Source organism: Mobula birostris, chromosome 6 (genome assembly GCF_030028105.1).
Source record: "Mobula birostris isolate sMobBir1 chromosome 6, sMobBir1.hap1, whole genome shotgun sequence".
Lineage (NCBI taxonomy): Eukaryota > Metazoa > Chordata > Chondrichthyes > Myliobatiformes > Myliobatidae > Mobula > Mobula birostris.
Window position 1 is genome coordinate 30,646,730 of NC_092375.1, and position 18,718 is coordinate 30,665,447.

Here is an 18,718-nt window from a genome sequence, read left to right on the forward strand (position 1 = left end):
ATGATCTTCTCACAAACTGGTGAAGACAAATATAGTTTATAAATAAAAATGTCCAAGGGTCAATTTCTGTCATGAACTGATCTAGCTGAGCACAGCAGATTGTGGCAGAACAACCATAATCACTAATGGCAGCTGGATCAAAATAATCAGCCACAATTCAAGCTTCAATTCATTATTCAAAGACTTCTCACTGAAAAATTCAAGTATATAGTTATTAGTTACAAGTAGATAGTTACCCACCTGCTTCATGCAGGCTTCAATCATACCAGTACCCAAGAAGAACATGGTGACCTATTGCATTTCTTTATGCTACTGTGAATGCCCGCAACAAGGTGAATCTCAAGGTAGTATGGGGTGATATATACGTACTTTGATAATAAATTTACTTCCAACTCTGAATCAAGTTAAATAGAATTTCTTTTGGCTGAGATGTTCTGTTGATATGCAGGATCCAGGTTCCAGCAGAAGATGAGAACCATCAACATCCAGAATGGAAAATGTTAGGGTGTTTTAGTATATTACCACTGTAAATTATACCTATTCCCATATAAATCTCATCTCTTCATTCCTCTATTTTGCTGTTCTATGAATACATTTCTCACATCAATTCCCAATCTTAAAAAGACATCTACACAGTTGTTTCAGCTTGTTACTGACTGAACAATAAATAACTTTCTTTTGCAACTCTTTTTCTTAAACAGTCCTTTGGGAGTAAGGATGACTTTTGAGGGTTCCAAGTTGGCTGATTAGACTTTCACCATTCATACAGGAACATTGTTATTGAGAGCCTCAGGTTCATGCCTCAAGAGTGCCCAATCCTGTTTTGGGATTTCCAGCATATGCAGAATTTCACATGTTCAGGATTTGTTGCTCCACTGCAAAGTCTCTTCAAGGGATGCCTACCCTGAATACGTTTAAATCTTTGCTTCAATGAGGGTTCAATAAGACCCTCTTTTACTGCTCTCCCTCTGACATCTCTGCTGCCCACCAACTCCATGTACTCACCCAGACTTGCTACCACAGCCATGTATCCTTCATGGGAACTTGTCTACTCCCTGCTCCTATCAAGTTCCTTCCTCTCGAGCCCTTTACCTTTCCTACGCACCTGGCTTCACCTATAACCTTCCAGTTATCCTTTTCCCCCTCCCTCACCTTTTTATGGAGGCACCTTCCTCCTTTCCAGTCCTGAAGAAGGGTCTCCACTTGAAACATCAACTGTTTATTCATTTCCATAATGTTGCCTGATATGCTGAGTTTCTCCAGCATTTTGTATGTATTGCTTTGGATTTCCAGAATGCAGACTTTCTCATGTTTAAAACGCCTTCACCAACTGAGCAAAGATTTCTAGATGTTTGATCTTTTTTTTCCAGTCATCTGATACACTTTTCCCATGACAGTGCTCAGAACAGACTGTCTGTGTTGGGAGTCATTGTGAGCACAATGACAATGTGCCTGGCCTAATATATAGCTGGTTGAGGCAACACAGACCCAAAGCATCAATATCACAAAACTGCTGTTGTAATAAAATCAACGACAAAGCTCAAGAACACAACTATGATATCTCTTATCAATCAGCATCTTGCATAGTACCCACAGTTTATATGCTTCTGCACCACAAAGAATTAGGACTGGTTTGAAGATAATGGTCAGGAGGTATTAATTAACTGCAAATGCAAGGCCTTCCTGGATTGTAACTCATTCACTCCTAGAAAGAAGGATTTTACAGACATCTGAAATGAGAGATTCAGCTGAAAACCCATGACAAGGAATAGAGAGAGCACTCAGCAATTTGCTGACATATTCAGTTTTTCCAATGCTGTCAAAGCCAACTAAACTCAAACATCAAACATATTAGTCAAATGAGCATCAAGAATGGTGCTGAATTCTTCAGGTACAGATACTGTAGTATCCCAATAACCATTGGAAGAAAACATAGATACTTTATATACTTTACTTTATTGTCGCCAAACAATTGATACTAGAGCGTACAATCATCACAGCGATATTTGATTCTGCGCTTTGCACTCCCTGGAGTACAAATCGATAGTAAATATTAAAAATTTAAATTATAAATCATAAATAGAAAATAGAAAATGGAAAGTAAGGTAGTGCAAAAAAAACCGAGAGGCAGGTCTGGACATTTGGAGGGTACGGCCCAGATCCGGGTCAGGATCCATTCAGCAGTCTTATCACAGTTGGAAAGAAGCTGTTTCCAAATCTGGCCGTACGAGTCTTCAAGCTCCTGAGCCTTCTCCCGGAGGGAAGGGGGACGAAAAGTGTGTTGGCTGGATGGGTCGTGTCCTTGATTATCCTGGCAGCACTGCTCCAACAGCGTGCGTGTAAAGTGAGTCCACGGACGGAAGATTGGTTTTGTGTGATGCACTGCGCCGTGTTCACGATCTTCTGCAGCTTCTTCCGGTCTTGGACAGGACAACTTCCATACCAGGTTGTGGTGCACCCTAGAAGAATGCTTTCTACAGTGCATCTATAAAAATTAGTGAGGTTTTTAGGGGACAGGCCAAATTTCTTTAGCTTTCTCAAGAAGTAAAGGCGCTGGTGGGCCTTCTTGGCAGTGGACTCTGCTTGGTTGGACCAAGTCAGGTCATTTGTGATACTGACCCCGAGGAACTTAAAGCTTTTGACCTGTTCCACTCGCGTACCACCAATGAAAATAGGGTTGTGCTGTCCGCTACTCCTTCTGAAGTCAACAACCAATTCTTTCATCTTGCTGACGTTGAGGGATAGGTTATTGTCTTCGCACCATGCCACCAGGTTCTTAATTTCCTCTCTGTATTGAAACTCATCATTACCCGAGATACGGCCTACAATTCTGGTGTCATCAGGAAACTTATATATTGAGTTCGATGGAAACTTGGCTACACAATCATGGGTGCACAGAGAGTACAGCAGGGGGCTGTACATACAGGATCTTCCTAAGAATATGTAACAATGATGTGAACATACTTTGTAGCAACTTATCCAACTACACATCTTGAGACTTAAAATTCCAAATCAAAGGCCACATCATCCAAACTGACAACATAATCACCTGAAATTATGGTGAATTAGGAACAAGGCAGACTTTATACTTCCTTCCCTCCATAGGCAAATCATGTAATTAAATCCTTTTAAAGTAACATCTTATTTTAAAATAGACCCTATATAAACTTTACTAAGCACTAGTACTTGGATAAATTGAAAAATCGTGGTAAGATCAAGTTCGTTTTTTTAAACCAGGATATTTGTATAGCTGCAAGTAGCACTCAAGTTAATTTCAACAGTACATTTAAATATTTGCTTTTAGTGAAATATCTGGATTTTCCACAAGTGTGTATAGGACCCTTTCAGGGAGTGCTTGGTCAAGATTACCCTATTGTTTTTAAGACAATAAGCAACTGTATCTATTTGTTTTGATTTTATGTCTGCTTTTACACAGTTGTCATTTTCTGAGAGTGATGCAGGTGACTAAATTGGGAAAAAAAATCCTCAAACTGACAAATGCAGTTGCCTATCAAAACAGATGTGGAACTTCTTTTAGTTGGTTTCAATATTTGTATGACCTCTTTACAGTGAGAATTTTAATTTTGTCTTCTTTGCATTAGTGCATTAAGTTGGCCAATTGTTGTTCACTGACAAAATAAAATTTATAGTTTTATAGAGCAATTCTCTTCTACATCATACATTTCATCAATCAATATTGAATGCATATCTCTGTCAAGAACTTTTATTTTGGAAAAAAAGGTTAATTTGTTTGAATATTTAATCATTGCAACTATCTAAGTCTTTAAACTTTTCATTGTCTTTCTCTTTCTGTATCCATCTAACTTCTGGGATTCTATACATTACAATTCAATCATCATCATCAGGTGCCATGCCCAGTTTGAGTTTTGACTGCAATGGCCCACACACTCCTGTTTCCGGTCAAGTGGATCAATTCATTGGTATTCATTTCCAGTTCTCTGGCTGCTGTCTCCATCATCATTTGTCTTTGTCTTCCTCTTGCTTTCTTCCCTTCAATCTTTCCCATAATTACCGTGCATTCTAACTCCTCTTTCCTAATCACATGTCCGATGAAGTTACGTTGCCTTTTCATGATCTCATATTATTTCTTTTTGTGTTTGCTCTGTTCATGACATCCTCATTAGATATTCGTTTCGTCCATGATATTCTTTGCATCCTCCTCAAAAACCACATCTCTGCTGCTTCAATTCGCTTTTTCATATTACTAGATATTGTCCAACATTCTGAGCCATATAACATAACTGGATAAACGTAACATTTCAGTACTCTGAGGCGGGTTGTCATGCCTAGTTTAGTATTGGTCAGTATACTCCTCATTCTTGTAAAGGTGTCTTTTGCCATCCCTATTCTTCTTTTGATGTCCATGTCGCACCTGCCATCTGATGTCACCCAGCTTCCTAAGTAGCAAAAGTTCTGCACGTTTTATGTCTTCCCCATTTATTCTCAGCCTGCAGATAGGATTCTCCTTCTTTTTGGAGATCACCATACATTCTGTCTTCTTGCAATTGATAGATAGACCCATTTTTGCACTTTCTTCAACAACTATATCAATTAAGTTTTGTAGTTCTTCTTCCGTTACTTGCAATTAACACAGCGTCATCCGTATATCTGAAATTATTGATGTTTTTACTGCCAACTTTGATTCCCAAGATGTCTCTTATTTTTTGTCATATTGTTTCACTGTACATATTAAATAAATCAGGGGAGAAAATACACCCTTGTCTAACGCCTCTCTTGATTTTCATAAACTGACTCACTTCTCCATCTATTCTTACAGCAGCAGTTTGTTCCCAGTACAGATTTCTGAATAGGCGGAGGTCTTTCGAATCTAGATCTACAGTTTTCTGTAATATTTCAAATAACTTATTGTGCTTCACTTTATCAAATGCTTTTGTGTAGTCGATAAAACACACAAATCTTTTTGCACTTGAATAGCTCGTTCTGAATTCCGAAGATTTTTTGGGTTCAATCAATTTATTTTAGCAGGCCCTATTATATCTAATTTCCGTTTTCAACCTTCCACTATGGATCAAGCTTACTTTGATTGGAGAGCCAAAGGTATAGTACGTTTTCGGGATTTATTTTTGGATAATTGTTTTAAGTCTTTTGATCAATTTTCTAATAAATATAACTTACCCAGATCTCACTTTTTTAGATACCTACAGATTAGAAACTTTTTAATTACTGCTTCTCCTAATTTTCCACACTCATATCCAATGGATACTTTGGAAAAAAATTTAGATCTAAATCTCTCTCAGAAAAGTGTTGTAGCAATTATTTACAACATAATTATGAATTTATGTCCTGATGTTTCCAATAAAATTAAAGCTGATTGGGAAAGAGAACTTAAGATTATTATACCGATTGAGAAATGGGAAAAAAATTCTTCAATTGGTTAATTCATTCTCTATATGTGCTAAACATGTGTTGATATAGTTTAAAGTAGTGCACGGGGCTCATATGTTCAAAGATAAACTATCTCGTTATTATTCTTATATTAATCCTATATGTGATAGATGTCATTCCCAGATAGCCTCTTGAACTCAGATGTTTTGGTCATGTCCTTTGTTGGAAAAATATTGGAAAGATATTTTTGATATTATTTCAACGGTTTTGAATACAGACAGCCTCATCCAATTACTGCTGTTTTTGGATTACCAATGATAGACTCAAATCATTTAACCTCTTCAGCACGCCGGATGATTGCATTTCTTACTTTAATGGCTAGAAGATCCATTTTGCTGAATTGGAAAGAGATTAACCCTCCTACTGTATTTCACTGGTTTTCACAAACTATGTTGCGTTTGAATTTGGAAAAAATTAGAAGTGTGGTTTATGACCCTTCCATTAAATTTGAAAAAACTTGGAGGCCATTTATTCAGCATTTTCATATGATGTAATTTGACCATTTCCAAACTTATTTTATCTCTCTGTACTGCTGGTTGAGAGGAATGGAGTCGTCGACACTAAGGTTTTCTTCTCTTCCATTTTTACATTGTTAGAATTGCCCAAGTCTTTTTAGTTTAGTTGACTAATTCTGTTTAGATTAGTTTCTTTTTGGGGTGGGGTTTGTTTTTTTTCTATTTTTTTTCTTTTTCATGATTTTTCTCCAGTTTTTTTTGTCCTGTATTATTCATTGTTATCCTACACGATTGGGAGTTTTGTCAATTTATACTATTTGGTTTTATAATTACTCATTTTAAGTATAACAATGTATTTCCAACAATTTGTAATATTGCTATGTTATGTTTATATTTTATGAAATAAAAAGATTGAAAAAGAAAGAATAGCTGGTTCTGATAGTATCCTTAACATCAATATTCTGTCTCTTGTACCTTTGCCTTTCACAAAACCACATTGTTCTTTACCTATTTCAGCTTGTATCTTACTTTTAGCTCTACAACTCAATGGAGAAACTAATAAGATGCAAAATTTAAAAGGAAATCAAACATCAGTTTAAATTTCAATTTAACAAATTTCAAGGTAGAAACAAATTTTGATCACTTCAAAGGAAAAAAAAATCTAAAAACGCTGAACTAGATGAGTTGTGATATCTTTTATCAGTTCGAATACACCACTGCCTCTACCTTCACTGACAGGAATTCTCGGTGTAGATTAATAATTTTGAAGAGATTAAATATATCTAGGGGTTTGTCTTGTCAGTAACATAAAAGTATTTACCTCCCCTTGGAAGTTTTCATGTTTTACTGTTTTATAACATTGAATCACCGTGGATTTAATTTAGCTTTTTTTTGACACTGATCAATGGAAAAAGACTCTTTCGTGTCAAAGTGAAAACAGATCTCGACAGTGATCTAAATTAATTACAATTATAAAACAAACTAATTGATTCACTGGTGCAGCCAACTGGTTTTAAAAATCACATAATTAGTTAAATGGAGATCACCTGTGTGCAGTCAAGGTGTTTTAATTAATTGTAGTAAAGAGACACCTGTATCTGGAAGGTCCAACTGCTGGTGAGTCAGAATTCTGGCAAAAACTACACCAAGACGACAAAAAAAAAAACACTCCAGGCAACTCTGCGAAAAGGTTATGAAAAGCAGGAGATGGATACAAGAAAATTTCCAAGTCACAGAATATCCTTGAGTACAGATAAGTCAGTCATCAAATAGAAAGAATATGGCACAGTTGTGAGTCTACCTAGAGCAGGCCATCCTCAAATGACTGTGCAAGAAGGGGACAAGCGATGGAGGCCACCAAGAGACCTATGACAACTCGGGAGGAGTTACAAGCTTCAGTGGCTGAGATGGGAGAGACTGCTCATACAACAGTTGCCCAGGTGCTTCACCAGTCGCAGTTTTATGGGAGAGTGGCAAAGAGAAAGCCACTGTTGAAAAAACCTCACATGAAATCTTGGCTAGAGTTTGCCAGAAGGCATGTGGGACACTCTGAAGTCAGCTGGAAGGAGGTTCTATGGTCTGATGAAACCGAAACTGAGCTTTTTGGTTATCAGACTAAACCAGTGGTTTCCAACCACCGGGCCGCAAAGCATGTGCTACCGGGCCGCGAGGAAACAATATGATTTGGCGATATGAAACAATGAGTCAGCTGCACCTTTCCTCATTTCCTGTCACGCACTGTTGAACTTGAAATAACCTACCAAATAATACATAAAACCTTATAGGCATCCGTTAGTCTCATGAGACCATGGGTTTGTGCCTTGGAAGGTTTCCAGGGTGCAGGCCTGGGCAAGGTTGTATCGAAGACCAGCAGTTGCCCATGCTGCAAGTCTCCCCTCTCCACACCACTGATGTTGTCCAAGGGAAGGCCCTTACAGCTTGGCACCGGTGTCATCGCAGAGCAATATGTGGTTAAGTGCCTTGCTCAAGGACACACACGCTGCCTCAGCCAAGGCTTGAACTAGCGACCTTCAAATCACTAGATGAACACCTTAACCACTTGGCCACGTGCCAACACACATAAAACCTAAAATAACACTAACATATAGTAAAAGCAGGATTAATATGATAAATACACAGCCTATATAAAGTAGAAATAATGTATGTACAGTGTAGTTTCACTTAACAGAATCGGGAAGATTAAGCCAAAACCGAATTTGTAGAAAAAAATTGGCACGTACATGCATGTGCACGTCATGTATGCGTACGTCACGCATGCGCACACAGTTGCCCGCGCAAGGCTTCATGGTCATGGTAGTCTTTCTCAGGGTAAACACAAGTGTCCCATATTTGACTGTTACTTTTGTCCCTTATTTGGGAGTGGGAAAGTTGGCAACCCTACTTGAACACCCCGCCCCCCCCACACCCGTCTGCCAGTCCACAAGAATATTGTCAATATTAAACCCGTCCATGGTGCAAAAAAGGTTGGGGACTCCTGGACTAAACACTGTATTTGGCATAAGCCAAACACCACACATCATCAAAAACACACCATTACTACCGTGAAGTATGGTTGTGGCTGCATCATGCTGTGAGGATACTTCACTGCAGCAGGCTCTTTAAGGATTGTGAAGGTAGAAGGTAAAATGAATACAGCAAACTACAAGGAAATCCTGGAGGAAAACCTGATGCAGTCTGCAAGAGAACTGTGACCTGGGAGAAGATTTGTTTTCCTGCAAGACAACAACCCCAAGCATGAAGCCAAAGCTAACCAGGAACGGCTTAAAAACAACAAAGTTAACGGCTTAGCAACACACACAATATGTTGGAGGAACTCAGCAGGCCAGGCAGCATTAATGGAAAACGAGTATAGTCAACGTTTCAGGCTGATACCCTTCAGCAGGTCCTGCTGAATTGTCTCAGCCCGAAATGTCAACTGTATTCTTCTCCATAGATGCTATCTGACCTGCTGAGTTCCTCCAGTATTTTGTGTGTGTTGCTTGGTCTTCCAGCGTCTGCAGATTTTCTCGTTTGTGGAAGTTAATATCTTGGAGTGACCAAGTCAGAGTCCAGACCAAAATCCAATTGAGAATTTGTGGCTGGACTTGAAAAGAGCTGTTTACTCACGATCACCATGTAATCTGACAGAGCTTGAACAGTTTTGTAAAGAAGAATGGAGAAAAATTGTAGGGTCCAGATACGCAAAGCTGATAGAGACCTATCCACACAGGCTGTAATTGCTGCCAAAGGTACATCTACTAAATACTGACTTGAAGGGGGTGAATACTTATGCAATCAACTTTGTGTTTAATAATTGTAACAAATTTAGGTAAATTTGTAGAAATTTGATTTCTCTTTGACACAAAAGTCTTCTGTTTATCAATGTAAAAAAAAAGTCACATTAAATCCACGGTGATTCAATGTCTAAAACAATAAAACATGAAAACTTCCAAGGGGGATGAATACTATTTATAGGCACTGTATCTGACTTCTAGCTCAAAGTCTTTCAACAAAGACATTTTAGCACTTCATTTCAAAGTAAAAAGTTTTGTTTGTACAATATGGCTGTCTATGAATGCACCTAGGAAAATGATAGCCATGTGTAGCAGAGGGCTCCAATAATATGTCAACACTGGCCCATTGCTATCATCTGAACCGACTAACTGCCAATGTTGTATTGGTCAAGACAAATGCATTTACTTCCCAAATTAAAGCCTGCAACCTGGAACACCAAGCTTCTTGTAGATAATCCACAGTGATAACTGCTGAGAATTCCACCAATAAATTAACTGCCCCAAGTGAGAAACAATGGAGAAGAGCAGCTCAAACAACAAGGCAGCAGAAACATCTTCTTTTGGAAGGTTATACTGTAAAATGAATACAATCTTCAGATTGGCTTCAACATCAAGCATGATGGGATCCTGATGACTAATCCTGTGGAATAATCAAATATCTTGTGACCGTCCTGCTCTTTTTAATATGGATCCAGCATACTACAACTCTAATTTAGGAAGCAACAGATGAGGTCAAAGTCAATTATATTCTTACAGTACTAAAACTGGAAAGGACATGAAACTCTGGAAAATTTCATTTGGCAAGCGGTGGAGTGGAGAAATCTAACTTTAGTGTAGTCCTTCTTCTGATAAAATGCCTGGAACATAATCTTGCCATAGCCACAAGGCCTGATGGCAACATCCAAAAGTATAAGGGCCTGCACCTTCATTGTCGTTAGTGAGGGGCAGCAGGCATATCCATACCATTTGTGTCGAGACATGTTCTGGTAATCGCCCAACCATCAACCACTTCATTCACTCTGTCAATTCACACAACCTAACAAAAACAACATTGCAAATATGGAATAATCAGGAACACAGGTGATGAACTGAGAGCTTGGATACATACATGGAATTATGATGTAGTGGCCATTACAGAGACTTGGCTGGCACCAGGGCAGGAATGAATTCTCAATATTCCTGGATTTCAGGGATAGAGAGGGCGGAAAAAGGGGAGGAGGGGTGGCATTACTGGTCAGGGATAATATTACAGCTACAGAAAGGGTGGGTAATGTAGCAGGATCCTCTTTTGAGTCAATATGGGTGGAAGTCAGGAACAGGAAGGGAGCAGTTACTCTATTGGGGGTATTCTATAGGCCCCCTGGTAGCAGCAGAGATACAGAGGAGCAGTTTGGGAGGCAGATTTTGGAAAGCTGCAAAAATAACAGGGTTGTTATCATGGGTGACTTTAACTTCCCTAATATTGATTGGCACCTGATTAGTTCCAAGGGTTCAGACGGGGCAGAATTTGTTAAGTGTGTCCAGGATGGATTCCTGTCACAGTATGTCGACAGACCGACCAGGGGGAATGCCATACTAGATCTAGTACTAGGTAATGAACTGGGTCAGGTCACAGATCTCTCAGTGGGTGAGCATCTGGGGGACAGTGACCACCGCTCCCGGGGCCTTTATAATTATCATGGAAAAGGATAGAATCAAAGAGGACAGGAAAATTTTTAATTGGGGAAAGGCAAATTATGAGGTTATAAGGCTAGAACTTGTGGGTGTGAATTGGGATGATGTTTTTGCAGGGAAATGTACTAGGGACATGTGGTCAATGTTTAGAGATCTCTTGCGGGATTTAAGGGATAAATTTGTCCCGGTGAGGAAGATAAAGAATGATAGGGTGAAGGAACCATGGGTGACAAGTGAGGTGGAAAATCTAGTCAGGAGGAAGAAGGCAGCATACATGAGGTTTAGGAAGCAAGGATCAGCTGGGCCTATTGAGGAATATAGGGAAGCAAGGAAGGAGCTTAAGAAGGGGCTGAGAAGAGCAAGAAGGGGGCATGAGAAGGCCTTGGCGAGTAGGGTAAAGGAAAACCCCAAGGCATTCTTCAATTATGTGAAGAAAAAAAGGATGACAGGAGTGAAGGTAGGACCGGTTAGAGATAAAGGTGGGAAGATGTGCCTGGAGGCTGTGGAAGTGAGCGAGGTCCTCAATGAATACTTTTCTTCGGTATTCACCAATGAGAGGGAACTTGATGATGGTGAGGACAATATGAGTGAGGTTGATGTTCTGGAGGATGCTGATATTAAGGGAGAGGAGGTGTTGGAGTTGTTAAAATACATTAGGACAGATAAGTCCCCGGGGCCTAACAGAATATTCCCCAGGTTGCTCCACGAGGCGAGGGAAGAGATTGCTGAGCCTCTGGCTAGGATCTTTATGTCCTCGTTGTCCACGGGAATGGTACCGGAGGACTGGAGGGAGGCGAATGTTGTCCCCTTGTTCAAAAAAGGTAGTAGGGATAGTCCGGGTAATTATAGAGCAGTGAGCCTTACGTCTGTGGTGGGAAAGCTGTTGGAAAAGATTCTTAGAGATAGGATCTATAGGCATTTAGAGAATCATGGTCTGATCAGGGACAGTCAGCATGGCTTTGTGAAGGGCAGATCAAGTCTAACAAGCCTGACAGAGTTCTTTGAGAGGGTGACCAGGCATATAGATGAGGGTAGTGCAGTGGATGTGATCTATATGGATTTTAGTAAGGCATTTGACAAGGTTCCACACGGTAGGCTTATTCAGAAAGTTAGAAGGCATGGGATCCAGGGAAGTTTGGCCAGGTGGATTCAGAATTGGCTTGCCTGCAGAAGGCAGAGGGTGGTGGTGGAGGGAGTACATTCAGGTTGGAGGATTGTGACTAGTGGTGTCCCACAAGGATCTGTTCTGGGACCTCTACTTTTCGTGATTTTTATTAATGACCTGGATGTGGGGGTAGAAGGGTGGGTTGGTAAGTTTGCAGACGACACAAAGGTTGGTGGTGTTGTAGATAGTGTAGAGGATTGTCAACGATTGCAGAGAGACATTGATAGGATGCAGAAGTGGGCTGAGAAGTGGCAGATGGAGCTCAATCCGGAGAAGTGTGAGGTGGTACACTTTGGAAGGACAAACCCCAAGGCAGAGTACAAAGTAAATGGCAGGATACTTGGTAGTGTGGAGGAGCAGAGGGATCTCGGGGTACATGTCCACAGATCCCAGAAAGTTGCCTCACAGGTGGATAGGGTAGTTAAGAAAGCTTATGGGATGTTAGCTTTCATAAGTCGAGGGACAGAGTTTAAGAGTCGTGATGTAATGATGCAGCTCTATAAAACTCTGGTTAGGCCACACTTGGAGTATTGTGTCCAGTTCTGGTCACCTCACTATAGGAAGGATGTGGAAGCATTGGAAAGGGTACAGAGGAGATTTACCAGGATGCTGCCTGGTTTAGAAAGTATGCATTATGATCAGAGATTAAGGGAGCTAGGGCTTTACTCTTTGGAGAGAAGGAGGATGACAGGAGACATGATAGAGGTGTACAAGATAATAAGAGGAATAGATAGAGTGGATAGCTAGCACCTCTTCCCCAGGGCACCACTGCTCAATACAAGAGGACATGGCTTTAAGGTAAGGGGTGGGAAGTTCAAGGGGGATATTAGAGGAAGGTTTTTTACTCAGAGAGTGATTGGTGCGTGGAATGCACTGCCTGAGTCAGTGATGGAGGCAGATACACTAGTGAAGTTTAAGAGACTACTAGACAGGTATATGGAGGAATCTAAGGTGGGGGCTTATATGGGAGGCAGGGTTTGAGGGTCAGCACAACATTGTGGGCCGAAGGGCCTGTACCGTGCTGTACTATTCCATGTTCTATGTCAAACATTGCAGCGAATTCAATTCCAAAGAAGTCAAAAAGTCTGCAAAAAGGACACTACCCAATCAACACTTGAACATGAAACTCCCGATTAATAGTAGTCCACTGACACAAGAGGTACAACAGATGCTGGAAATCTAGAGCAATACACACAGTGTGCTAGAAGAGCTCAGCAGGTCAGGCAACATCTGTGCAGTCCACTGTAACCTGTCTGCCCCGACATCCACCTGTGAAGCATTTCCAGGTTTCTAAGTCAGAAAATTAAGCAACACAAGCAATAGCATCTCACATTTGTGTCATTTTCTTTCTGAAGCATGTTAATCAACATTTGCTGTTAGTCATAACAATCATACAAATAAAAACTAGGTTTTACTGCAATAGATTAAACTCCTCAATGTTGTGAAGTCAACGAAGAGAGAAAAAAAAGGACATTACTTGAGAAGCTATATTCAGGACGTCAATTACCGTACCTAATTCCTGAGTAACTAACTCTTGGTTAAGGATGGACATCAGAACTGGATTTTGCCATGGCCCTCCATTTTTACTCATCCTGATAAGTACATCAAGTTCTGCATTCAAGTCCTTCTGTAAAACAACGTAACATTCCTGTAAAAGATAGAAAAATAAGTTAAATGTGAAAAAGGATGAAAGTTATGTTGATTTTAATATAGAAGAGGTGTTATAAAAACTGACATTCAGCAGCTATAAATAAACTGCACATTTCTCCTTGAAATGTGGTTTACAATGACCACTGTCATCAATAGTTTTGAGACACAAAATTGCAGACGTTACCTGAATAGTTTTTAAAAATTCTTCCCAAAACACTTTTGGCGAGTCATCCTCTCTACAGTATAGCAATACTTCAAAGCAGCTCCTATAAAAAATGCACATTGAAAACAGAATTATGTGAAGAAGTGGCTAGGTTATTTTTATCACCACACCCTAAAGGATACTGCAATATTTAAGTTATAATGTTCAACAAGTTCCAATATCAATAGTTAGTATCTTGTTCAAGTTACCATCATGTAGGAAGTGTACGTAATATCAAGCATATGCAACCATATAATGCCAGTGGATACAAACGTACTTCTGGCAAAATGTTTCTGGTAAGGATCAGGAATGGTAATCTATATACTACTAAAACTCTCATGCTTTGTCTGTCTGTCTGTGACCTCCAATTAGCGCATTACAGCGGCACTTTTTTTTAGCTAAATCGAATTAAGATGCACTAACTTACAGAATGCAGGCAAAGTTTATATTTGTATAAAATTGCTCATTCACCAAAAATCAACAGGTTGCCTTTCACCCTAGACCCGATCGGCAATCGTGGAATTTGTGACGCCACAGCCCGACACATGCACACGGCCAGCCTCAGCAGCACCTCATGATACTCACAGAGCTGCTCCCACCTTCCATGGAGACCGCGACGTCACAGCCTGACGCATGCGCATAGCCAGCCTCAGCAGCTTAGAGGCTTTGGTGTTACTGCTTCCTATCTTCTACCAAGCATTAGGGTAAAAATATATGGATAGCCTAATTATGCCGCATGGAAAGAGAAGGGGGACATTATGGTCAAGAGTTGACGCCAAACGTCGTCGGGAAGCGGCAAGGAGAGGGAGAGAACAGCAATCGGATGAAGCCAGGGCCGCACGACTCCAGGATCAAAGAGTCAGAACAATTAAAAGATGAGAGAAGACGAGACAGAGGAGGACAGGCATGCACGTCTCCAAAATGACAACAATAGGCACAGACGGAGGAGAGAACAAGAATCCGACCAGGCCAGGGTTGCACGGCTCCAGGATCAGAGAGAAAGAACAAATGGTAGAAGAGATGAAGAGACGAAGGATGAAAGGGCTGCGTGTCTCCAGAATGACAAAAACAGGGAGAGGAGGAGGAGAGAGGAAGAGACAGAGGAGAAAAGGAAAGATCAACTCGAGAATGTGCAGCACAGAGTAATTATTGCGAGAGTTGCTGAAGACGACAACGGCCGCTTTCGACGACAATACCTCGACAAAGAAAGAGCAAGGCAAAATGCACGACTCGCATGCCGGCACATTTCTGCTGATGTTGCTTCGACGATGAGAGTATGCCCTCACTGTCGTGCCTTCCTATTCACTGGAGAAACTGCACATTTCTGCTGTATGAAGGGAAAGGATAGGCAATTTGCAGCCTCTACCTAATGAACTCCTCAATTTGTTCAGCAATGATAAACCTATTGCAAACGAGTTCAGGAAGAACATCAGACAGTACAATTGCCTCTTCCAAATGACATCCTTTGGTGCCAAAGAAGTCATTCCAACTAGGAATCGATGGAATCCTTCTGTGATTATTCAAGGCCAAATCCATCATTACATCAGACATTTAATTCCAAACCAGACCCAGCAAGCCCGATTCCTTCAAATTTACTTCATGGATATTTTAATGTTCATTCTGCTCACATATTTGTCTTGCTATGCACCTTTCTTCTTTAATAAGCTTTTTCAATCCCTTGGGACATTGTTCCCTTTTTGATAATGGTCCTGTGGCTGAGAAATCAGAAGAGAGAACAAGCTTACTGAACAGGCTCACTGAGTAAATTATGTTTTGATACCAGCTGAAGTTACCCAATAAATTGAGTTTTTGATAATGCTTGCGAAATGCCTTCAGGTATTTTGACCGAATAAAGGCCCAGCACTGCTACAGAAATATTACTCCAGCAATATTTACAAAATTGATCAAAAAAGTACAAATATTTAAAATTATCATCTAGCTATATTGAAAAAAATGCAAAATAATAATAGCCAATAAAAAAAACTACATCCAACCTTGTTCACATAAAGAGTTTAACACTTTCTGTCCCTTTAAAGAATATTATTCTTTGAAATAACTTAGCACATCTCTGGTAACACTGGTTTTATTACATTTTGGACCATTTGGCATGTGATACTTTTGCACCATATGATTGCACCTGAAGATATGATTGACAAATCTGTAATGCACGTTCTCGCTTCTACATGGAAACTGAATCTAGCTACAAATATTCAAATATATATCCAGTATTCAATTAGGCTGGCTCTCAGAAACTTGCACCAAAATTACAAAAGACATCTAAACACAAAACCAACAGCAGCCTTACAGAAAGCAACACAATTCCTTTTTAAAAAATTTACAAATGCCAGATATCTATGTATGGAAGAAGAGGGTGCAAAAAGGCACATGCAAAACAATAATCAGGAGCACAATGGAATATTGTGCACTTGACTCTACAAGTTCAAAGTCACTAACAGTTAAGAAGTTCCATTCCACATAGCCAATAGCCCATCACATACTTCCACTTATGCACACTAGCTGCAGTATGTACCATCTACGAAATACACTGCTGCTATTTGCCCAGCCTACTCTCACAGCTTCACCCAAATTCATAACCACCAGCAACACGAACTGAGCAGATGAATGGAAACACCTTTACCGGCAGACTGCTCTCCAACATGTGCAACTTACCACCGTGGAAATACACACAGTGGCTACTTTATTAGGTACACCTGCTTGTCAATGAAAATATCTAAGCAGCCAATCATGTGGCTGAAACTCAATGCATCCAGACATGGTCAAGAGGTTCAGTTGTTGCTCAGACCAAACAGCAGAATAGGGTTGAAATGTGATCTAAGTGACTTTGACCGTGGAATGATTGTTGCCAGATGGGGTGCTTTGACCATCTCGGAAACTGCTCACCTCCTGAGATTAACACACACATTTTACAGAGAATGGTGCAAAAAACAGAAAATATCCTGTGAGTGTGGTCCTGTTGACAAAAACACTTAGTTTATGAGAGTTCAGAAGAGAATGGCCAGATTGATTCAAGCAGACAGGAAGGCAACAATAACTCAAGTAACCAATTGTTACAACAGTGAATTGAACTGAATTAAATTGAATTGACTTTATTTCTTACATCCTTCACATACACAAGTAAAAATCTTTATGTTACATCTCCGTCTAAATGTGCAATCATAGTAGTTTATAATAACATAATAAAAAGAACAGTCAATGTAACATAGAAATACACTCAAATCAGCATGAGTTAATCAGTCTGATTGCCTGGTGGAAGAAGCTGACCCGGAGCCTGTTGCTTTTATGCTGCGGTACCGTTTCCCAGAAGGGAGCAGCTGGAATAGATTGTGGTTGGGGTGACTTGGGTCCCCAATGATCCTTCTGAATGTCCTGAATCATAGAAAGTTCACAACCAGATACGCAGGGCTGTCCGCATCACTCTCTGCAGAATCCTGCAATTAAGGGAGGTACAGTTCCCAAACCAGGCAGTGAGGCAGCCAGTCAGGATGCTCTCAATTGTGCCCTTGTAGAAAATTCTTAGGATTTGGAGGACCATACCAAACTTCCTCAACCATCTGAGGTGAAAGAGGTGGTGCTGTTGTGCCTTTTAAACCAGGGGTCCCCAACCTTTTTTGCATTGCGGACCGGTTTAATATTGAGAAAATTCTTGCGGACTGGCCGACCGGGGGTGGGGTGGTAGAGTTGCCAACGGACAAAAGTAGCAGTCAAATCCGTTGTGTCTACCCCGAGAAAGACTACAATGACCATGAAGCCTTGCACGGGCACCAGTGCACATGCGTGTACGTGTGCCGCTATCTTTCCCCTACAAATCGTTTTTGGTGACTCTGTTCGGTTGGGGGGGGGGGGGCGGAGTGTTAATCACGACTGGAATATTGGTGATAAGTGGCTAATACACTCAATTTCATTTCTAAAACGGTTTCTCTAACAAATTTAATATTAAACACACAGCACATATTTTCCTCGCATGAATATAGTGATGTCAATTACCAGGGGAGCCTGAAGTAAGTGTTGAACGAACTCCCAGTAGAAGTGGTAGAGGCAGGTTCGATATTGTCATTTAAAGACAAATTGGATAGGTATATGGACAGGAAAGGAATGGAGGGTTATGGGCTGAGTGCAAGTCGGTGGGACTAGGTGAGAGTAGCGTTCGGCACGGACTAGAAGGGCCGAGATCGCCTGTTTCCGTGCTGTAATTGTTATATGGTTATATAAGTCAATTATAAGTCAATAATATCATAACATTTTAAGTAACATTTGGATATTAAACACACAGCGCATATTTTCCCCGTATGAACATATAAAATCATTGCAACGCAACAATATCGCTGAATCAGTGGGAGCCCTGGGCTGAATACTTGTTTTCCTGCAACAAGACAGTCCCATCAGGGGTGATGGGAGACAGCGATACTCGAAGGGGGTTCCTTATGTCCAGTCTATTCCGCAATTTAGTTTTCGTTGCATTCATTGCAGAGCTATGTTGGAAATGGAAGCAAAGTTCTCAGTGCTTTCGTGGCTATCTCAGGATATTTAGACTTGACTTTGATCCGGAATGCCGGCAGAGATGTTATGTCAAACACACTTTTCAGCCCGTCATCATTTGCAAGCTCAAGGAGTTGATCTCCTTCCCGCGCTGACATGGATGACGCGCGGGTAATGACCTTGCGCGCATAATAACCTCGCGCGCGCGTTCAAGCTCAACAGTGCACGTGACAGGGAATGAGGACAGGTGCAGATGACTCATATCGCCAAATCATATCGTTTCCTCGCGGCCCGGTAGCACATGCTTTGCGGCCCGGTGGTTGGGGACCGCTGTTTTAAACCACACAGCTGGTGT

General features: G+C 40.6%; 1 protein-coding gene across 1 annotated transcript in view; it reads right to left on the reverse strand.

Moving 5' to 3' along the window:
* The window catches only part of LOC140198898 (zinc finger protein 654-like), a 59,002-nt gene that overhangs the window by 15,298 nt on the left and 24,986 nt on the right, over window positions 1-18,718 (reverse strand). Inside the window, exons 3-4 of the mRNA XM_072260107.1 lie at window positions 13,849-13,930; window positions 13,527-13,662 (exon numbers count right to left, since the gene is read on the reverse strand). Of these exons, the coding sequence (XP_072116208.1) occupies window positions 13,527-13,662; window positions 13,849-13,930 (218 nt within the window). The remainder of the gene's footprint in view (window positions 1-13,526; window positions 13,663-13,848; window positions 13,931-18,718) is intronic.